This window comes from Bombina bombina, chromosome 2, assembly GCF_027579735.1.
Source record: "Bombina bombina isolate aBomBom1 chromosome 2, aBomBom1.pri, whole genome shotgun sequence".
Taxonomy (NCBI): Eukaryota; Metazoa; Chordata; class Amphibia; order Anura; family Bombinatoridae; genus Bombina; species Bombina bombina.
This window is the reverse complement of record NC_069500.1, coordinates 793,444,291-793,466,968: the sequence shown is the minus strand read 5'-3', so window position 1 is coordinate 793,466,968 and position 22,678 is coordinate 793,444,291. Positions and strand designations below refer to the sequence as shown.

The window sequence follows — 22,678 nt, the reverse complement described above, 5'->3', positions numbered from 1 at the left end:
CGTGAGATTAAACTATTGTAACCCACATCCAACCTGATAACTGGTAAACATTCTAAATGTCATTGACATACGGGCATGACCAGTAATACTGATATTACTGAATTAAATAATTATATTGACAGTATGGGACCGATATTGATATACTGATATTACTGAATTAAATAATTATATTGACAGTATGGGACCGATATTGATATACTGATATTACTGAATTAAATAATTATATTGACAGTATGGGACCGATTTATTAAAGTGTGGACGAACATGATACGATGTAGCGTATCATGTTCGCCGCACATGCCGACAGCATACACTGTCGGCATTTATCATTGCACAAGCAGTTCTAGTGAACTGCTTGTGCAATGCCGCCCCCTGCAGATTCGTGGCCAATCTGCCGTTAGCAGGGGGTGTCAATCAGCCCGATCGTATAGGATCGGGCAGATTGATGTTTGCAGCCTCGGAGCAGGCGGACAAGTTATGGAGCAGCGGTCTTTAGACCGCTGCTTCATAACTGCTGTTTCTGGCGAGGCTGAAGGCTTGTGCGGAAACAGGGGCATCAAGCTCCATTCAGAGCTTGATAATTCGGCCCCTTAGTATTTTAAAAGTATTTTTTTTTTCTTTTTTCAAACATCGATTGAGAGAGCTCCATTTTCCAGTTTTGGAGAGATTTACATAAAAAATCAAGACTAACATTGTGGGTAATTAGTTTATATTAGAAGAAGGTGGCTACATTTGATCTCCTCTTCTAGAACGGGATCTTAACAGTTCTTATACTGTAAATCATGAAACTTACAAGGTTTACTCCATTACAAGAATTTAGCCACAACAATTTTGTTAAAAACCTCACTGTAGAGAAAAAGCTTTGTCTTTCTATGACTGTAGGACAACACAACGTTCTAGTTATTGTAAATCCCAATTATTAAAAAAACGATTTTTGGGACAAAAATAAACCTGTGCAAAAGATCTTAGTTGCCAACAAACAATCTGTAAGGGTTAAATACCAATTGCGAAGATGTGGTTACCAATTCCTATGATGTATGAGGACAGTACAAAACATTTTCAGAATGCGATTGCTACAAGCTAGTTTTTCGATTTTTATTCTGTGATTTGTGTTTTCTCGGTTTTCCTGCAGATCTAGTTAACAGTATGGGATATCACATATGAAATACATTTCAATCCCACCCACTGCCAATGGACTATGCAATATAGATAAGTTACAAGGGTTACGTATTGTATATATAAATTAAAATGTAGATATTCTTGCTTGATTAATTTATTATTGTAAATAAAAATATATTTTTAAAATAGATATTTATGTTATAAAAGACAGTTGCATTATAATTATAGTATCACATAACTGCATGCCTGTTATGCAATAAAACAGTTGTAACATGAATATACATTTTAAAATATAGATTTAAATTTAAAATAAAAAACATCATGCATAACAATGCATACTATTTTAAAAATTGTAGATAAATGTAATATGAATCCCTAAGCTGCCCTAACCGAATCACCTAATCAACCCCCATACAGGTATGAGGGGTGGTTATTTGATTAAGGCCTGGTCACCTTAAAGGGACATTATACACTCATTTTTTCTTTGCATAAATATTTTGTAGATGATCTATTTATAAAGCCCATAAAGTTTTTTTTTTAAATAAATGTATAGTTTTGCTTATTTTTAAATAACATTGCTCTGATTTTCAGACTCCTAACCAAGCCCCAAAGTTTTATGTGAATACTGTCAGCTACCTTCTCCAGCTTGCTCCTGTTTGTGTAAAGGGTCTTTTCATATGCAAACGAAGGGGGAGGGGGGAGTGTCTTATTTGCCACTTGCAGTGGGCTTTCCAGCTGCCTTTTCAACAGAGCTAAACTGAGAGCTTCTAAGTAAGTTTTTAAACAGTTTTATACTGGATTTTTATATCAGTATCTGCATCTTATTCTTTATAGTAGTGTCTATTACATGCAGTTATATGAAAATGAGTGTATACTGTCCCTTTAATATATGTGTGTACACATACATACATATACTGAGATAGAATTTTTTTTTCATGGACGAGACAATTTTGAACTTGAAAGCTGTTTATTTTTCAGATGTGGAGAATCAGTGTGGAGAGCAGTCTACTTAAAGGGGCAGTTTACTATAAATTGGTTTATTTTTCAGATGTGGAGAATCAGTGTGGAGAGCAGTCTACTTAAAGGGGCAGTTTACTATAAATTGGTTTCCCCTTAATGTGATTCTAATGAGTTGTTATACCAGCTGCAGAATATAAAATGTATGATAAATTACACCTTCATGTTTATTTTTGTAAATGAAATAGCAGTTTTTGCTTTTTGATACCACAACCCATTAAAATAGGCTAAGCTTGTAGAGAGATCAGATATCATTATCACTCATATGCTTCAATTGCTTCTGTCAGATTGCAATACTTAGAAATAACAATTGAAAATTGTCAGAATATGACAAAAGATGAAAACAGTTATAGTAGTTTGTTTTTTTTGGTGAATGTTTTTCACTTAAAGGGACTGTAAAGTCAAAATTAAACTTTCCTTTTGAAAAGCATACCTAGTTAGTCTTAGAAGCAGCAATGGACTACTGGGAGCTAGCTGCTGAGTGGTGACTGCACATATGTCTCCTGTCATTGGCTCACTTGACTGTTATCTAGTTCCTAGTAGTGCATTGCTGCTCCTTCAACAAAGGATACCAAGATAATGAAGTACATTTGATAATATAAGTAAATGTGAACATTGTATGGTCTAACTGAATCATATTGGGTTTCATGTCCCTTTAAGACCCAGGTCTTTTAGTTTTCAAAATAAGCTTTATTATCGAAATGGTATAACAAAGGAAAAAAGGCAAACATATGAACAGGTACATTGCCAAACAATATTAAATTATTATGTAACATTTGCGGTGATAGAGTTATTCAAATACATTTCGTGATGTGCTAGATGTATAATTCTATTCTAACAGCCTAGTTAATGTCATCCGGTACATAAGGTATATAACCATCACGTACTGTTTATACTTACTAATACTCGTCACATAGACTGTTTATACGCCAAGAACCATCGCAATAGATGATTCTCTGTTGAAACAATATGAAATGCAAAATGAAAAATATAGCTTAACGAGAACAGTACAATTCTAACAATTTCAAATCGACGACTTACTTATACACAGTGCTGTCGGATAAGTTGTTCTCGGTGGATTATATCTCTAACAGATAGGAGAAAGAGTTAGGAATAAGATAGATTAACCTTCTGATGAAGGGGGGAAAGAGAGATAGGGGAAGAAGAGAAGGTGAAGAAATGAAAAACAGAAGAGGGGAGAGAAGAAAAAAAAAAAAAAAAGGGGGGGGGAGGGGGGAGTGGTGGGGTAGGGGGGGTGGCGGGTCGAAGGAATTATTGTGTGAGTTGTGTAGTCTAAAAGGTGGACTCCCTTTTCTAGTGCAGCTACAGTGTTTCTCTGCGAGAAGACTTAGATTCCACGTCCCTCCCAGGTTAGTAACATCATTTCATGTGTACCCAATTTCCCAATTTTGAGATAATGGTATCTCTTAAGCCTCAGTAAGTCAGTTACTTTATTTTTCCATTCTCGGATATTGGGGGTGCTCTGTTTTTTCCAGTATAAGGGAATTAGGCCTTTTGCGCCATTAAGCATCAACAGGAGGAGAAGATATTTATCCTCTCCAATTATTTTGGGTAACTGGTGGTATATTAAATAACAGGGGTTAGGAGGTATGATAATATTAAGTACCCTACTCATTTCGGCAAGTATATCATTCCAGTAAGGTCGTATCAGTGGGCAGGTCCACCATATATGTATGTAGAAGGGTTCCCTCCTCTCCACACCCTCTCCAACAGTTCCCGCTAGTGTGTGGGTATATGTGCTTCAGTCTGTGGGGAGTCAGGTACCACCTACTTAGCAATTTGTATTGTGTTTCTTGTATCTTGGCGGAGACTGAGGCCTGTCTCGTTCGGTCAAAAATTTTTCTCCAGTCCTTGTGGTCTATCTCTAAATCTAGTTCGTCCTGCCATGACAGCGTAAAGGATGGGAGGAGGTGGCCGTCTCCCTGTAATAATAGTTTGTAAAGTTGAGAGATCAAGTGAGTCGGGTGTTGGGTCATCGTACATAGAGTTTCAAAGTGTGTCTTACGTCTTGTCAGATTATGTTTGTCTCTGTGCGTATCAAAGTAGTGTCTGATCTGAGCTAATCTAAACCATGAAGTGAGTATCCCATTATCCCATGTCTTTAATTCTTCCTGTGTTTTCAACCCGTCCTGTTGGAGTATATTATATATGGCAGAGTCAGCAAGATCATAGGACCCCTTCGTGGAGGGGAGACCAGACAAGAAGGTTAGGTCAGGGTTCTCTCTAAGCGGGGTAACGGGTGATATAAAGGTAGATATGTGAGAGGTTTTCTTAAGCAGTTTATCCCAGTTCATTAGTACACTGTCCATGAGTGGATAGAGCTTAATCACAGAGGGTCTGTGGGCGGGAGTAATCCATGCCAGGGCTCCTGAGTTTCCTCTTTTTAGGATAGCATTGTCTACATGTATCCAAGCCTTTTGGTTTGAGTTTTGACACCATTCCACCAATCTCTGGAGGAGTATAGCCCTTTGGTACGTCAACAAGTCAGGTACTCCCAATCCTCCTCCACACCGAGTCAAGAATGTCGTTTTTCTACTGATTCTTGGTTTGAGATCTCTCCAAATATACGACTCCATAGCCGATTGAATTTGGTGCAGGATATGGGAGGCTGCAGATGACGGGATAGTCTGCATGATGTAGAGAACTCTGGGCATGACATTCATTTTTACCACTCCAATGCGGCCTAGCCAGGAGATGGTTTTATTTCTCCAATTGGACAGATCTTTACAGATCTCATTTTTGATGGTCTTATAGTTTAGGGTCACTATTTCTTTAATACTGGGTGTCAAGAATATACCCAAGTACTTCAGTTTTTCTTTTGCAATTCTCAGTGGGCAGCCTCTTTTCAGTTTATCAAACTCAGCCTCTGGGATCGTAATATTCATGATCTCGGACTTTGAGGGATTTAGGAGAAAGTTTGATACCTCCCCGAAGAGTGTGAACTCTTCAATAGTTGTTGTGAGTGACTGCCCTACATCTGATATTAGCAAGAGGACGTCGTCAGCGTACATAGCAAGCTTATGTGTGTTGCCCCCTATATTGATTCCTTTAATTTCGGAGTTTGCTCTAATTCTGGTCGCCAATATTTCAATCGTCAGAGCAAACAGAAGGGGAGATAGGGGACAGCCCTGTCGAGTCCCATTGCGAATATCAAAGGGATTTGAAAGGGTTCCATTCACTCTTACCCTAGCATTGGGCGTTGAGTATAGTGACATTATCCAGTTCGTAATTTTGGGCCCGAAACCGAACTTTCCCAGTGTGAGTTGCATAAATGTCCAGCTGACCCGATCAAACGCTTTTTCAGCATCGGTCGAGATCAGGGCCAGTGGGGCTGAGTTGTTGTGCGCGAATGTTATCATTTGAAGGACTTTCAAGGTATTATCCCTTGCTTCACGTCCTGGGATAAAGCCTACCTGGTCGGTAGAGATAAGGTGCGGAAGATGTTTATTGAGGCGGTTGGCAAGTACCTTCGCCAATATCTTAACGTCTGCGTTAAGCAGCGAGATAGGGCGGTAATTTTCTGGGCTATTTTCTGGTTTGCCTGGCTTAGGGATCACGGCAATGTGGGCCTCTAGCATTGTGTTAGGCAGAATTGGGTCGTCTGATAGTTGATTAAAAAGATTTATCATATTTGGCGCTAGTATGTCGCCAAATATTTTGTAGTACTTGGCTCCGAATCCATCAGGTCCTGGGCTCTTGCCCGAAGATATATCCCTGAGTGCTTGCTTAATTTCCATAGGTGTAAGCGGGGAGTCCAAGGTCTCGGAGTCCTGATTGGAGAGCTTTGGGGTATCGACACTATTAAGATACTCCAGTATCTTGTTTGTCTCTTGCTCCCGAGTAGGGGCAGGACCTTCAGCCCTATTTTTATTTTGGATATTGTATAGGGTTTCGTAGTAAGACCGAAAGATCTCAGCGATAGATCTCCCATCTTCCCTAGTCTTCCCATCTGGGTGTATCATACTATGTACATATTGTTTCTTTTTTTTCCGGGCAACAGCCCTGGCCAGCAATCTACCAGCTTTATTACCCTGCTCGAAGAACTGTTGTCTCAAAACAAGGGCTGCTTTCTGGTAGTCTTCTTGTAGGAACTGCAGGAGTTCTGTTCTTGCTTGAGTCAAGTTCTTATCTAGCGCTGCATCAGAAGGCATAGCCTTGTGTGAGCGCTCAGCGTTCTCTACCGCAGTAAGGAGCTTCTGATATTTTAATCGTCTACTCTTAACTATCCTGGCTTTCTGTTTCAGAAAGAGACCTCGGATAGTGCACTTATGGGCTTCCCATATCATGGTTGACGGTGTTTCCGTTCTTTCATGTATCTGGAAGTATTCTGTCAGAGCCTTCTCTATTTCTAGTTTAAAGACTGGATCATCTAACAGGGTGTCATCCATTCTCCAAATATAGGGCGTGATAGGCGTGTCAGACCATAGGATTGTACATGTGACTGGGGCATGATCTGACCATGTGATAGGAAGTATATTGCTTGACGTGGTAACTGTGAGGCCAGTAGCATCTGTGAACCAATAATCTATCCTCGAGTATTTTTTATGGGGGTGGGAGAAGAATGTAAAGTTCTTAGATGTGGGGTGGTGTGATCGCCATATGTCGTGTAATGCTGCTTCTCTGAGCGATGATGTCATACGTTTAAGGGTCTTGTGGGGCACACTAGAGATACCATCTGAGGTGTCTAGATTAGGGTTCAGTGGTGCGTTCAGGTCCCCCCCAAGGAACACTACACCAGTTTGTAGTTCAAGTATTTTATGGATGACCTTTTGAAAAAATGTTTGTTGGGCTTGGTTAGGACAGTAGACGTTGACTAGGGTTATGGGTCTGGCATATAACAGTCCTGTTAGTAGCAGGTATCTACCTTCTGGATCTCTATGTGCTTGTGAAAGTTGGAATGGTACGTCCTTGCTAAAAAGAATGCCCACCCCATTTTTTGTGTGTGGTCCAGATGCAAAGAAAGCAGTGGGATACTGTTGACTATACCAGCGGGGTTCGTGGCCAGCAGCGAAGTGTGTCTCTTATAGGTAGACAATGTGTCCGCCCTGTCTGTGTATGTCTCGTAGGACCATGGAGCGTTTAGATGGGCTGTTAAATCCCTTTACATTTACAGAGAGTAGTTCTATACGTCGGGGGGCGGTTTCTTTGTGTGGTGGTGTCATGTTGGTGGTAATGGGGGTGGTGGTGGGAGGAAAAAAAAAAAAAAAAAAAAGGGAGGGGAGGGGGGGAATGAGAGGAGGAGAGTGAGGGAAAAGCAAAGAGAGGAGTAAGGGCAGGTGGGGAATGAGGATGAGAAAAGAGAGAAGGGGAGTAGGCGACCGAAGTCGTCTAGCAGTGGAGAAAAGTAAGAACAAACCTATGCAATGAACAATTCAATCAAATTATAGTTCAGCAATAAAACTTACACAGGTATGTATCTGGGAGGTAAACAATAAATACAAACTAAGTAAAACACAAGCAGGGGTAGTGTTCCCTGCTATTCTACACTTTTCATAAAACTTTTGTAATACGTTAAATAGAAACAAGTGCAGTAAGGAGTTGCATTATTGCAACTTACTCTTTATCTATGCAAAATGAAGAAAAGAACTCTAATATCAAACATTTTTCACGAAAGTTAACTGCTTGGAGTATAGTGATATGAAACATTTGTGACTACTTAAATTGAGACCTACAGAAATGTAGTGGTCTATGGAGTGACCCATGAGACTATTTTATCATCTTAAGTTGTCTAATATTAATACACCTGTAACATTATTAGATATAGCATAAACAATGGAAATGGGGTAGATATTAAGTAATTTTGGTTATCTTGGGACTAAGTCTTTCCAAGGTTTCTATTAAAAATGGGGAATCTCTTGATACTGGTTGAAAGGCTCATGGTGTATGTCCTAGTCAATATGTTGACATCTGATTAGACATTTTTGAATTAAAGCAACGGGGTTATTGCAATTACGTCAGAAGATCTTATATTGTATTGCGTGGGTCCCTAGTTTTTCTAATCAGTTCATGGGGAGCTTCTAGGAAATGGCCTTAGCCATCATATTGTTATCTATCCTATCATCTACATGCATACAAGTGTCTTAGCTATGATGGTGCATTTGTTAGTAACAATTATCTACTTGGGCACAATTAATGTATCCCAATTAAAGTCATTGTAAAGCTATACATTATTTCAACACAAGATGTCCACAGTTTGTGAGAATTAACTTATCTGAGTCGTCTCTCCACTGTTCATTTAGCAGAATTAAGTCCACCAGCTCACTATAGGAGCTGGGCAATTTAGAGCAGCTGAGAAGGTGGGCACCAGGAGGTGTCCATTGATCATTCAGGATGGTGTGCCTCGTTAGGCTCCCCCATAGCCTGGCCCTCTGACACTGCAGGGGCCCGAGAGGGAAGTCTGATGTTGATGCCTAATGCTTGGCTGAAGGCAGGCAGGTCAGCAGGAGTCCTGAGGATGTGTGTGGTGTTGTTTTTAGAGACAATGAGGCTTGTAGGGAAGCCCCATCTGTATGGGATTTTGTTGGCTTTCAATGTGGATGTAACAAATCTGAGTTCTCTCCTTTTCTGGAGGGTAGTTGGACATAAGTCCGAGTAAACTTGTAATTCCACACCTCTAAATTCAATCTGTGGTTTATTTCTGGCCAAACGTAGAATATCTTCTTTCTCTTTAAAAGACAAAAGTTTTAGTATAATGTCTCTAGGAGGGGCCCTTCCGGGGGGTTTAGGGCGTAAGGTCCTATGTGCTCTTTCTATTTGGATGTCTGGGCTAAAATCCTCATTTCTGAGGTATTTTACAAAATCTTGGATGTATGCTTGAATAGCAGCAGGTTCAACCGATTCAGGTACTCCGCGCAGTCTGAGGTTATTCCTCCTGCTGCGGTTTTCGAGGTCCTCGATTCTATCTAATAAAGTGTGTACAGTGTTTTCTTGGGCCTGAAGGAAACTTGATTGATGCTGTAAATCAGAGGTAAGTGTCTCTTGTTTTTCCTCAATCTGTGTTACTCTTTGATCCACCGCTGAGATGTCATTTTTTAATTCCTGGAACATAGATTTAAAATCTCTCATCGCCTCTTTTATATCCTCTTTAGAGGAGAGGAGTTTAAGATCGTCTTTAGTAACACAGGCCTGATGAGAGGACATTGTGTCTATGTTGTGAACCTGCGCTGCTGTGGTTTTCTGATTAGTATCTGGCTTTGTAACTGTGGGTTCGTTATTTATCAAATAATTTTCCAAGGTGGTGGGCTGAGAGCTTTTAAGGGGTCTAGTATTTCTTTTACTAGACATTACATGTAATGGAATGGGCCGTTTTCTATAGCTGGGGTCTACCGGCAGATAATACCTTATTTCTCTTATTCCTCAGGAGTATAGAATGCTATTATGGGGTATCTGTGAGCTGAAGGAGCAACCAGTCCTCGATATAGTTATATTTTCTCCCCGGGAGACACCGGGTAGTGCTGTAGAGGCCAAGAGCGTTTATTAGGGTAACTGTGTCCTGGGCAGATTTATTTAATTAGTTCACCCTTGTGATGTTATTGCCCAGCTATATTTGGATGATCTCACCAATAGATCCCTGTTTTGGCGTAGTGTGGGCTAGCGGCAACGGGCCTATTTGTGTGTCTCACTACTTCGTAACCCCTTAGGCCAATGTCCGGTGTTATCTGGTGGTGTGTATTACCTGTCCGGTAGTGGGATCTGGCTGCTGCGCTCTCCTGTTACACGGCTTTACCTCTGCCGTGTAGGCCCGGTGAATTCACACTGTTGGTGAGTACTCCGCAACGTTTCTGGGGATAGTCGCCCCCTCCGCTTAGGTCTCAAGGCTCAATGTATCCCCCGCGGAGGTCCAGCTGTTCGATCTGCTTTAGATCAGCTCTGCGGTGGTCGGATTCTGCAGACCCCACGTGGTAGGCCTCACCGCGGCTCGGGAAGAAGGTCAGTGTTGAAGTATAAGTGCTTCGCTGCGGTCCTGCGAACTCCTGCTCTCACCTCTTGGGATCAGTTGTAGGAAGATCCGTGCTGATTCTTCCACACAGTGTTCATGCGATCCGGTTGGGGATGTTAAGTCAGGTCCGGTGCGGTATGTGTGAAAGGCCTCAAACTCACGGCTCTCCTCTGTCACTGCTCTGACACACCAGTTGGTCTCAGGATTCGTGTATAGTTAGCGAAACATGTTTAGAGCTTAGTGGTAAACTTTTTATATATTAGTTTATGCCATGTGTGCACTTGTTTGAGTGTAGATATAACAGGGACTGCAGAGCTTGTTTAGAAAGCAGCCATTTCAGTCCATGGCTAGGCTCCGCCCCCAAGACCCAGGTCTTTTAATCTCCACGGCACCTACCTTGTTTTAAGGTGTTCTGCACATGAAAGTCTATGCTCTAGCAAAAACTACTATTATCAATTGGATTTTCACTGCATCGTTAAGGCCTGATAGTCTAAAAAGTTCAAGACAAAGTTAAATTATAGCTGTATCTAACTCTGGTCTGGCTGAAATACATATTTCATTTATTACCAACTGCTACCAAGCAGCAGTTTAAAGATCTCCAAATGCTTTTTTTTCTCTCATTATAAGCTGCATGTTGGCCAGTCTGCACAAGCAAGTTTAGTAGAAATTCTTAAACTTTCACAAAAAAGTTTTTTCTGCTTGGTAAATATTCTTCAGTTGGTGAATATAGGCTAGGATGTGCCAAGATAATTGGAACTGTATTTCAAAATACAGATATTTCCATATCCTACAACTAAACTGTATTCACCATATTCATCTGACTATACTGGATTTTTTGAATATTCACTAAAAAAGTGAGATGGGCTCTAAAGGTATAAATTTTAAATTGGGTAATATAGTGGATGGAGATGTATCCATTATTTACATGGGGGAGGGAATTCTTAAGTTGGTAAATATGATCATTCTAGAGTTATGAGCCAAGCTGTGGAAATCTTCTTTTTTTTATTATTACATTTCCAGTTTCTTCCTTTTACGTTTAACATCAGCGCTGAAAAACACGAATAGAAGCAAATGATTTACTCGGACTAATGTGCCATAGAAATCCTGTATATTATATATAAAGTGATTTTTTTTTTGTTGTTTAAATGTGTTTACTTATCCGTTCTTCTGTTTATAGTATGGATAAGAGTACTGAACAAGGAACATCATGAAATAGAATCTGATGGGGAAGTTATAACATTAGTGATTTATACAGAAAAACCTCAAAAGGTAAGGAAACGCACAGTGCCTTTTTTGTTATATCGATTGATATATTGTGCTCAGTATCTTAAAAAATGTATTTACAATGCTTGATATATTTTACAGCAGGGTGATTTGATTTAAGTTGCAATCACAAAGAGATGTGGGTATACGGAATGTTTACCACCATCAATTAGACAAGAAGATTACACGCTGATCGCTTAGAGTAGGCCATATGTCATACAAAACTAGCGGTAACTGCTGTGTAATGGCGAGCTTGACATCTGCACACAACCCCAGGATAAGGGAATTTCTCCACTGAGCATCGACCGGGTATCCTCTGGTCTCCCACAACTTATATCGACTCCTGAGCTTCACCAGTCAGGTGAAAGAAGATTCTGTTGTGCTCCTGTTCCTTTGTGCTTGCGGTGAGATGCCGCTCATGTGACATGTCTCTTCCAATCATGGCAAAGAGCTCAACCCGGTATTAAAGGCAAAATAACTGAAGAATAACAAGTAGAAGCCAGGGAGCTTGGAGTAAAAATAACCTTTTTTTCACACAAGTGCAAGTTAAAAAACGGAGGAAGGCTGTGTACTATAAGCAAATACGCAAAGAAGAAGATGACACGTTTTGGCCTTGGCCGTATTCATAGCTGGTAAATTCAAGCACACTCTTATTCAACATTTAAACCACCCACTATACAGTGATTGGATGAAAACAATGACGTATTGCTAGATTATAACCTATGCAAGATGCGCTATACAGGGTGTGCTCCAAGACATGATGTGCTAAACAAAGTAACTCAATTTAAAGCTTGGATTTACCAGCTATGAATACGGCCAAGGCCAAAACATGTCAGCTGTCTCTTGGCATATTTGCTTATTGTACACAGCCTAACTCCATTTTTAACTTGCACTTGCGTGAATAAAGGTAATGTTTTATTCCAAGCTCCCTGGATTTGATTTAAATCACAATTGAAATCACTAGTCAGTAAAACTGATTTAAATCGTATTTTTCATTTTTAGAATAATAACTTTTCAGCTTATTTTTCCAGTTTTATCAGACCATTACTAATTTGGTTACATATCATTAGATAGATTATTGAAATGATTGAATTAAATTATTTGTAAGGTGAACTATCTCCAGTTTAATAGATTAATCATTCGTATTTGATTAACTATTCAGCTGTACTTTATTGGAAGGAGAAAAATAATGATTTCCTTTAAAATACCAATTTAAATAGTTTTATTTAACTAAAACAATAATATTATATTAAATGTTTAATGCTTGCGCCTCCCTCCTCACACTTAGGTCCTTGTGCAGATTTATTCCACTCCAAACAATCTTCTATTCATTGAGCTTCTTGGAACTTAGTAAGGGGTTGATTCTGTGTACATAGATTTGCAGGGGCCAATGACATTAAAGGGACAGTCTAGTCAAAATTAAACTTTCATGATTCAGATAGGGCATGCAATTTTAAACAACTTTCCAATTTACTTCTATTATCTAATTTGCTCAATTCTTTAGATATCCTTTGTTGAAGAAATAGCAATGCACATGTGTGAGCCAATCACACAAGGCCTCTAGGTGCAGCAACCAATCAGCAGCTACTGAGCATATCTAGATATGCTTTTCAGCAAGTGATATCAAGAGAATGAAGCAAATTAGATAATAGAAGTAAATTAGAAAGTTGTTTAAAATGACATGCTCTTTCTAAATCACGAAAGAAAAAAATTGGCTCTCATGTCCCTTTAAGGGGTCATAAAGTCAAAATTAAACTTGATTCAGAAAATGCAAATTTTAACAATTTTCTAATTTACTTCTCTTATCTAATTTACTTTGTTCACCTGCTATCCACTGTTGAAAAAATTGTTTGCTTGAGTGGAACCGACACTTGGATATGGATTTTTTTTGTTAATTGTGTGGTTCATTATCAATCTCTCACCTAGAATTGTGATATTGGTGAATTTGGCTGATGTGGCTACTTGGAAAAAGGGTGTTCCAGGGCTTTCTTGAGCAAATTTTATTTTTTCTGACCAGAATGGCAACTTGGATGTGAATTCTGTGGCTGGTGTGTAGCTCATTGTCTCACTCCTAATTAGCCTTGTGGAACAGGTACATTTGTGATTCATTGGGCTACTTGGGGAGTGGGTATAATTAATAATAAAATATGATTAATAAATACACATTAAAATGTATACCCTTTTATTTATGTGGTGCTATGAACACAGGGAAGCAATTGTGTAATCAAGAGGACTCGATTATAATAAAAGATAACAAAATAAATAAATATTAATAAATACAGACAAACCATAAATCATGCAAATTATATTTATCTCAATCCAACTATCTGTTACACTATGTCATAAACACAATCTTATTATTCTGATAATAAAATTCCTTACCATGTAACTATGAATCAAATAAAGCAATTAAAAAGCTTTATAACAATCATAACAAATTTAATAGCATTTATTAGTGACCCCCTTCAGCCTCAACAGATAGACAAGTTTACTCTACAATATTACACTAATTCAGTTCACAGATCACACCTTTAGTCACTATAAGGGTTTAAGAACCGGTTCAATATAAATACAGCCATGCACCTTTTAGATCATATGTTGATCATAAAATCTCTGACGGTATCAGAACGTGGCTCCCATTGGAGCCTATAGAAACGCGCTCTTGTGAACTGTTAATTTGTAATACTAGCACACTTGTAATATAGAGGAGTACATTTTATCAACATTTAGCATTACATAATCTGTTCATTAGATTCTTGCTCCTATTTTATAGTTGATGGTAATATTTCTATTGTATACTTATTAATTATGAACTGAAATACCTCTCTTCTCTTCCTGTAGACATAATATTTTCTGACACTGTATCTCATTTGTTTCATTGTTGGTTGTTCTATTTTTTATAAATTCAGCCTAGGACGTTTCATTTGAAATGTAAATTTGTGTTTGTATAATAGATTATATTTGGTAAGGCGATATAACTAAGTGATTGACAAGATACCCTTTAGAGATATATATGTACTCAGAAGTAAGGGAATAACTTGTATTGAGAGGTCTTAAATTTGTAGGTTGATAATATAATATAATACAATGCAACATAGTACTTACGTTTGTCACATATGTATTTAAATTTTGTCAAGCAAACAGTTTATAGAGCAAGCTATATTGTCTAATATTGTGGAATATTCAAATATGCAAATTTGCCAGTGACACATAGTAGACAGAGATGTGTCTACACCCTTTAAATAGAGGAATGTGTCAGTGTGCAAATTATGGGTCATTGAGAAACGCGTTTGACCTACATTACCTTGACGGAGGTGTTTCCTTTTAAATTGCTTAAAGAAATAAAGAGCTTTTTTATGGCATCAAGCTGCGTCCTGTCTTTAACCCAGACCTGTCTACACTGAGTGTGAGGATATGGTTCTCTAGTTCTTGTGTTTTGGGAATTTGGTGAAGCTTCCCGTGAGTCCTGGGCACCAGACTGGATCGAAGTGTGTGCAGTAGTTCCAGAGGGGAGCGCTGAGACTGTGGTTCAGCGTGGAGATCAGGTTATAGAGAGACCGTTCACACTCTGGAGCGCTTACCGAGGATTAAGCACTTGTAATACCAGCCCTAAGTTGGCTTTAAATACCAACATGTAAATTCTATCAACTGTCTAATACCTATTTTAGAAGAAATTTTAAAGATAGCAATTATACAACTACAATTATCATTCACTATTTACTTCATAAACATTTGTAGTATTGGATAAGGTCTGCAGTAAACCCTCTCTCTCTCTGTATGGGTCTCTCTCTGATCTATGTGTGTGGCTCTGTGTAATCTCTGGACCCCTGCAATGTCTGTTTGAAGAAGTAGTCCTTGTGTATGAAGAGTCTGCCTTGAAGTGTGTTTCCTCTAGCAGAAGTGAGGTGTGTTGTCCCAAGGTGTGTAGTGAGTTTTTTATGTTGAGTATCAGGAAGGGCCTCTCTGAAGGGAGTGGTGTGTCTTTCTTTCTTTTGTTTCTGTCTGAGGACTTCGCCCTTCCTCTCTTGCTTCTGAAACTTTCTTTTAAATCATGTGATAAAATACATATATAAAATAAAAAGTAAACTTTGTGAATTTAGTGAAAATATTTTCTGTAAATGGATACATTGGCCCAGGATTCATAAATGATTTATGGTTTGTTTGCCTGTATTTATTAGTGTTTATTCTCTTTTGCTATCTTTTATTATAACAAAGTCCTTTTATTTACACAATAGCTTCTCTATCAATCAAGGGCCAAGTGAAGGGACATTTGGATATTAAGACATATTGTTTTGCCCCCAAAATATTTTTGAGGATTGTGATACAATATATGTACCATTTGTTACCTGATGTGCCGGTAAAGGAATTAGTGTTATTTTAACAAAATAAATATATTTGAAGATACACCGGAGTTGTGTCTGGTTGTGTGCCTAACATAACATTGCCCCAATACGGTAGAGCTCAGTAAAAGTTTAGAACCACGTGAGTAAAGAAAGACTGAATTTTGTTGGTTCTCCTAATAGGATTACACTATTGTCTCCCTCTGTTTCTTCTTTCTGAGGTGTTTTGTTGGAAACATAAGAATAACTTGAGGAGAAATATGGGACAGTATATCCATTTACACATAAATATTTTTACTAAATTCACAAAGTTCTTTTTTTATTTTATATATGTATTTTATCACATTTTAATGTTTTGTATTGAATTGTGATTTATCATTATTATTATTTATTACTCTGAAACTTTGTTTGCTGAGAGGTGTAGTAACACTTCTGATTGGTTGAAAGTGTCCCAACCCTTTTGAATCAATATATAATAAATATACCAATAATCACAACAGAAAAATAAGTGAAAATAAATGTGACAATGAAATACAAAAGTGAGCCATAAATTAAAAGTTCATATGTAAGGATATGTTTATTCCTTTGGGAAGGGTCTCTTCACTTTTCTGAGATCCTCAGTGTGTTCTCAAGGAAAAGGAAACAAAATATGCAACATAGTGTAACTCTGTAGCTACTTGAAATGAAACAGTTCTGCTTGTTTAACGAGTGATTACTCACATTTGTTGGAGCTTATGACCAAGCTCAGGGAAATGCGCACTCCCACTTTATACTGGTGGGAAAACAGTACTCTCAGGCAAATCTCTTAAAACAAATATTTATTAAAATACATAAAAAGTGTCACAAATGCCCCCAAAACACCTCTTACAAAGGGTAACTGAGTAATAATAACTGTAAGATTACTCAAAAGAGTCGATGCAAGTCCTGGATGGAGATGGATGGACAAGCAGAATCTTAACTGCTAAAACCACCACCTCTCAGTGCCAGTAAAGACCGCTCCTCCCCCAGGTGTATAGGCAGATGTAAAGACGCACAAGAGAGTGTCAATTCCGACGTACGTTTCGCTAGATCAGTTTGATCTAGCTAGATTTCCTTGAAAAAGCTGATCTAGCGAAACGTACGTCGGAATTGACACTCTTGTGCATCTTTACATCTGCCTATACACCTGGGGGAGGAGCGGTCTTTACTGGCACTGAGAGGTGGTGGTTTTAGCGGTTAAGATTCTGCTTGTCCATCCATCTCCATCCAGGACTTGCATCGACTCTTTTGAGTAATCTTACAGTTATTATTACTCAGTTACCCTTTGTAAGAGGTGTTTTGGGGCATTTGTGACGCTTTTTATGTATTTGAATAAATATTTGTTTTAAGAGATTTGCCTGAGAGTACTGTTTTCCCACCAGTATAAAGTGGGAGTGCGCATTTCCCTGAGCTTGGTCATAAGCTCCAACAAATGTGAGTAATCACTCATTAAACAAGCAGAACTGTTTCATTTCAAGTGGCTACAGAGTTACACTATGTTGCATATTTTGTTTCCTTTTCCTTGAGAACACACGGAGGATCGCAGAAAAGTGAAGAGACCCTTCCCAAAGGAATAAACATATCCTTGTGAATCAATAATGAACTAATATTACATTTAACCAAAATATTTTAGGGTGCAATACCTAAAGTCTATGGATCAAGGCCAATGACTAGAACAAAAGATAATCAGACCTTGAGTAATGCATAATACAAATGCAATAAGTGAACAGCACAAAACACAATGGCACCAGCTTTAACAAATAAGATGACACTGACCACAATATGAGATATAGATGTAAGCACAGATCAAAATAATATTAGAATTAGAAGATGGTATAACAGCAAAATCTAGTCAGACATTCATAGCACAGGCTTTTGAGGACATTTTCACATGGCTTTTCATAGACTTTTACAGACCCATAACAAATGTAGCCAAAATGAAAGCAAGACACAACCGCTAATTAATCCAATATTGATGCTGTGATGTCTACCACATATGGTTGTTGAATGCAAGCATTTTAATCAACTAATAATACCAATTTACTTCTATTATCAAATTTTCTTCATTCTCTTGGTATCTTTGGTTTAAAAGCAGGGATGTAAGCTTAGGTGCCAGCCCATTTCTGGAGCACTATATGGCAGCAGTGTTGCAAGAATGTTATCCATTTGCAAGAGCACTAGATGGCAGCACTATTTGCTGCCCTGTAATGCTACAGATACCTACCTAGGTATCTCTTCAACACAGAAAATCATGGGGACAAAGGAAATTTCATAAGAGAAGTAAATTGGAAACTTTTTTTAAATGGTATGTTCTATCTGAATCACACAAAAACACCTTTTGGATTTCATATCCCTTTTTAATAAAGAAGAAAAGATGGCACTTCTTAACATGTGAACTGAGCATGTGCAAGAATTTACTGTGAAAAAAGCTGTGTCAACAGGTCCAAGGTGTAGAATTTGAAAAGTCTGAGAATCATGTGAATATGTGCTTGAAAAGGAGTAATGGTGTTGAAATATATGCAAACTATAGGGGTATTTTTATGCAAATATTGCAAATGGGTTATCATGGAGTTTTCAAATTGAATGGAATGGCTTACGGCTAGATTTAGAGTTCGGCGGTAGATGGGCTGTTAACGCCACGCGTGTTTTATGTCTAACGCACGGCATTGTTTGACTCCGGTATTTAGAGTTAATATAAGACCATCTAACGATGCTCCTAACGCGTGTATGTCACACGCGTAATCCTGCCCGCGTTAGACAGTCTCCCATAGAGAACAATGGGAAAGGCAAAAAATAGCTTTTTTCACCTAACACTCGATCTCGCGAGAAATACGCACAGCTCGGTCATATGACGCATACCACATCATGCACAACAATAACACGCCGCAAATGTCACAACATCAATCAATCAACAAAGCACACAAGCATTACACATTCACAAGCGGGGGAAGTTTTAATACTATTTATACGTGGAATACGCATATACTTTAAGATGCGGAAAATCGCACAATAACAACAAGGATTAAAAAATATATACATACACTAAAAAAAAAATCGCATTCAATATCATTATATATTATGAAAAACATACATATACAACACTTCACGAAGAACACACCATCGCAAATTCACATTTAAAAAGAATACTATTGGACAATGTTAGAGAAAACGACCACTATGACATCATCGCATTCTACACATTCCACAAATACCAACTCAAAATGAGCATGCGCAAATTAACACACCTAATACACATTGCAATAATATTAATTGCTAATAAAGCACACCTGAACACTAATTACAATGGAAATTGGGACATCATTAAACATTTACACAGGGTATATAAGCACCACACAAGCAGGGCTTCTTTGACTGTGTTGCTGGTGGGTCTTTGGAGAGTTAAGAATAGAGATTTTGCGATTTTTTGAGAGTGAGTTAGTGTTAGTGTGAGAGAGTCAGTTGGTAGTGTTAGCGTGAGAGAGTCAGTTGGTAGTGTTAGCGTGAGATAGTCAGTTGGTAGTGTTAGCGTGAGAGAGTGAGTGAGTTAGTGGGAGGTAGCGGGAGTGGGAGAGAGTCTGTTAGTGGGAGCGTGAGTGAGTTAGTGGGAGTTATTAGTGATAGTTGTTAGTGTGAGCGTCAGTTAGTGGTAGTTAGTGAGCGTTAGTGGGAGTGTTTGTTATTGAGAATTAGAAGTAGTGTTAGTTAGCGAGCGAGTGATTTATCTGTACACTTAACACATTTACACGCAAACACATTCAATACATACATACACTTATCAATAACACTACATACACTCCATACCCCCTACCCCCTCATACTACACTCCATACCCCATTCCTTGTAGTCCCATTCCCTTTCATCCCATTTACTCTTATCCCATACCCCATACCCATCCCATACCCATCCCCTAGTTACATTTAGTTTACATATCCTCCTTTTAGTCTTATTCTTTTCGTTTATTTAAATACTCCTTACCCTCTTTGTTTTTTTTTACATCCCTCACACTTTAAGCACCTTTTTTGTCTTTTTAGTTCTTTATTTTGACCCCCTTTCATTTCATCACACTCACTTTTTTTTGATTATTTGGGGTTTAGTTTAGGGAGGAGATGGAGGCCAGGCAGGGGACAGGTAGAGGGGGGAGTAGAGGGAGGGGGAGAGGAACAGGGCAGGAAGGGGGGCAGGAAGGGGGGCAGGAAGCGGGGGTGGAAGCGGTGGGTGGACCCAGCCACTTGGTTCAAGATGACCAAGTGGCTGGGCCCAGTGGCGGTCAGAGTAGGGCTTCACAGTCCGGGAAACAGAGGGCATCGTCACAGGGGAAGGCCAAGGCGACTAGGGAGGCGAGGTTTACGATGGAGGAGAAGGAGGCCCTCGTAGAGGCCTATATGGCCAGGTATAGGATGCTGCAGCACCAGAAGACTACCCCGACTGACAGGAGGAGGCTCTGGAACGAGATTCGGAATGCAGTCAATGCAGTGGGTTGCCGGAACAGGGATATGGATTCCATCAAACATCGGTACCGGGACTGTAAACTTGAACTTAAAAAAAAGTTAAGCCTGGAGGCCCGACATGCCGCAGGGACCGGTGGCGGCCCTGCCCTTGAAATGGAGTACTGCAGATGGGAGGAAATGTTGCGGCCCAGCATCTCCGAGGTGGAAGTAGTCGGTATCGGAGGAATCGATACCGGGAACCTGCCACTCTCATCTGACGGTAAGCTCATTTAACAATAATTTCACATACAAATGTATTTCAATGGACACTATACGCAAACATTTACTTTCATGATTGAGGTAGCGAATACAATTTGACAAAACATTCAAATGTACTTATATTACATAATTTGATTCATTCTTGAGATATATTTTAATGAAGAAATAGCCATGCACACGGTGAAACAATCACAGGAGGCAGCTATATTCAGCTAACAATCAGAATCTTATAAACATATTTAGATATGCTTTTCAGCAAAGAATATCCAGAGAATGAAGCTAATTAGATAACAAAAGTACATTCGAAAGTTGATACTAAATGTATGCTTATAAATCATGAAAGATAAAACATTGGGTTTCATGTGTTAAGGATCAGATTAATGCTATTACGCTGTTTACACGCATTCTATTACTTAGCGGTTACATCAGTATCTAGGCTATAGGTTAGGTGTGCATTTAAACAGACTGAAAACAAACGCAAAAACATTCACATTGACCAGATATCACAAACACTGTTTAGAAAAAGCGGAAATCGTATTGATTGTTTGTTAGATTTCAAAGTGGATTAATGATTCTGCATTTGTAATTGTATCGTAAGCTAAGTCATTTAAACCTTTATTTGCAAATATGCTAATATATACATTTCTTTTTTTATTTTTTTTTTAATATACAGAGTCTGGGGACGAGGCAGCACAGCCTCCTGCATCTCCCCGGGATGAGAGTGGTGGTGAGGAATTCCCACTTCGGAGGGAAGAGGCCCCCCGTGACGAACAGCGCACGGGAGATGATCAAGAGGCCCCGGAAGCACAGGAGGATGCCGCTGAAGCCGCGGAACCCGAGGTCCCTCAAAGACCCGCACTCCGCCGTGCACGGGCACCCCGCCGTGCACGGGTTCAACAGGCACAACAAGAAGAAATAGCGGAGGTGCGGGTTCTACTGGAGTACATAGACCAGATGCGTACCTCCCGGATAGAAAACATAGAAGGACGACGCAGAATACTTGATGGGCAGAATCAAATAATTCAAGGCCAAAACGAAATAATCAGTATACTGAATACAATACAAGAAGGACAAACAAGAATGTTCAATCTTCATCAGGAAATGTTCACATTTTTCCGGGAGGCGCATGCTGGTCTACCTCCTGTTGCTGGGCCTCTTGTTGCTGGGCCTCTTGCTGCTGGGCCATCTCCTCCTGCCGGCCCATCTCATCCTCCTCCTCAGCCATCTACTCCTCCTCCTCCTCAGCCATCTTCTCCTCCTCCTCCTCAGCCATCTTCTCCTCCTCCTCCTCAGCCATCTACTCCTCACCTTGGTCGTCCCAGTACTCTTCCTTCCACTCCTCCCACAACAGCTCCAAGGAGGACTCTTCGGAGTCGGCAGTTGCCTCTCCCAGAGCCTCAGCCCCGTGGGAAGAGGGGAAGGAAGAGGAAGTAAGTTTTTTTTTCCATCTTAAATTTTGTTTTTTGTGTAATGGATAGGTATGTGATGATGTGGTTTTCATACACTTGTGGACCACACTCTGTATATAATCGACTTCTATGGGACCGGGTCCATGGAGGAAGATTCTTTGCAGAGTGTGGGTTATAAGTGTGTGAAAACCACATCATCACATACCTATCCTTGTTCATGATATTGATTGGTTTCTGTGATGTGATGTCCAAACTGTTTCCCGAATCGCTAACTAAATTACCATAACAATTATCCATGATGGCATATTACTGTTTGAATGCCAATAACACAGCTTAAAGGGACAGTCAGAAAATTATTGATTACAAAGAAAACACTGTATTACGCATTATAAAGTTTGAAACAACAAAACATGGAGAAATACATGTGTGACTTATGTGCTTACCCTTGTATCTATGACTATGAAAAATGACCACTTATTTGTTGTTCTGACATAACAACATTTTAGATATCAATGATCAATACATGGTCAATAATATGCTGTATGAGCACAAGATTTTACATATACAAATGCTATCCAAATGCCCTCTAGTGCTCAAATTGTATAATGATTACAAGCACTCTTCAAGATTTAATAAATGAGCACACCAACCTCATAGGTTTAGATAGCAAATTTAGATAGCAAATGTTCAATTGTTGAGAAACATTTGATATCCTTGTTATTACAGAATTGACTTTTCGAATAATGTAAAAATATTTTTTTTCGAAACTGTCCCTTTAACAACATTACATATGCTAACACATTTTAAGCTTGTTGCTATATCTACATGTACTTTGTCAAAAAAAAT

At 39.1% G+C, this 22,678-nt stretch overlaps 1 protein-coding gene across 1 annotated transcript in view; it reads left to right on the top strand.

The window, feature by feature from the left end:
* LOC128649615 (protein mono-ADP-ribosyltransferase PARP14) overlaps positions 1–22,678 on the top strand; it is a 220,457-nt gene that overhangs the window by 31,526 nt on the left and 166,253 nt on the right. Inside the window, exon 2 of the mRNA XM_053702975.1 lies at positions 11,274–11,365. Coding sequence (XP_053558950.1) covers positions 11,274–11,365 — 92 coding nt within the window. The remainder of the gene's footprint in view (positions 1–11,273; positions 11,366–22,678) is intronic.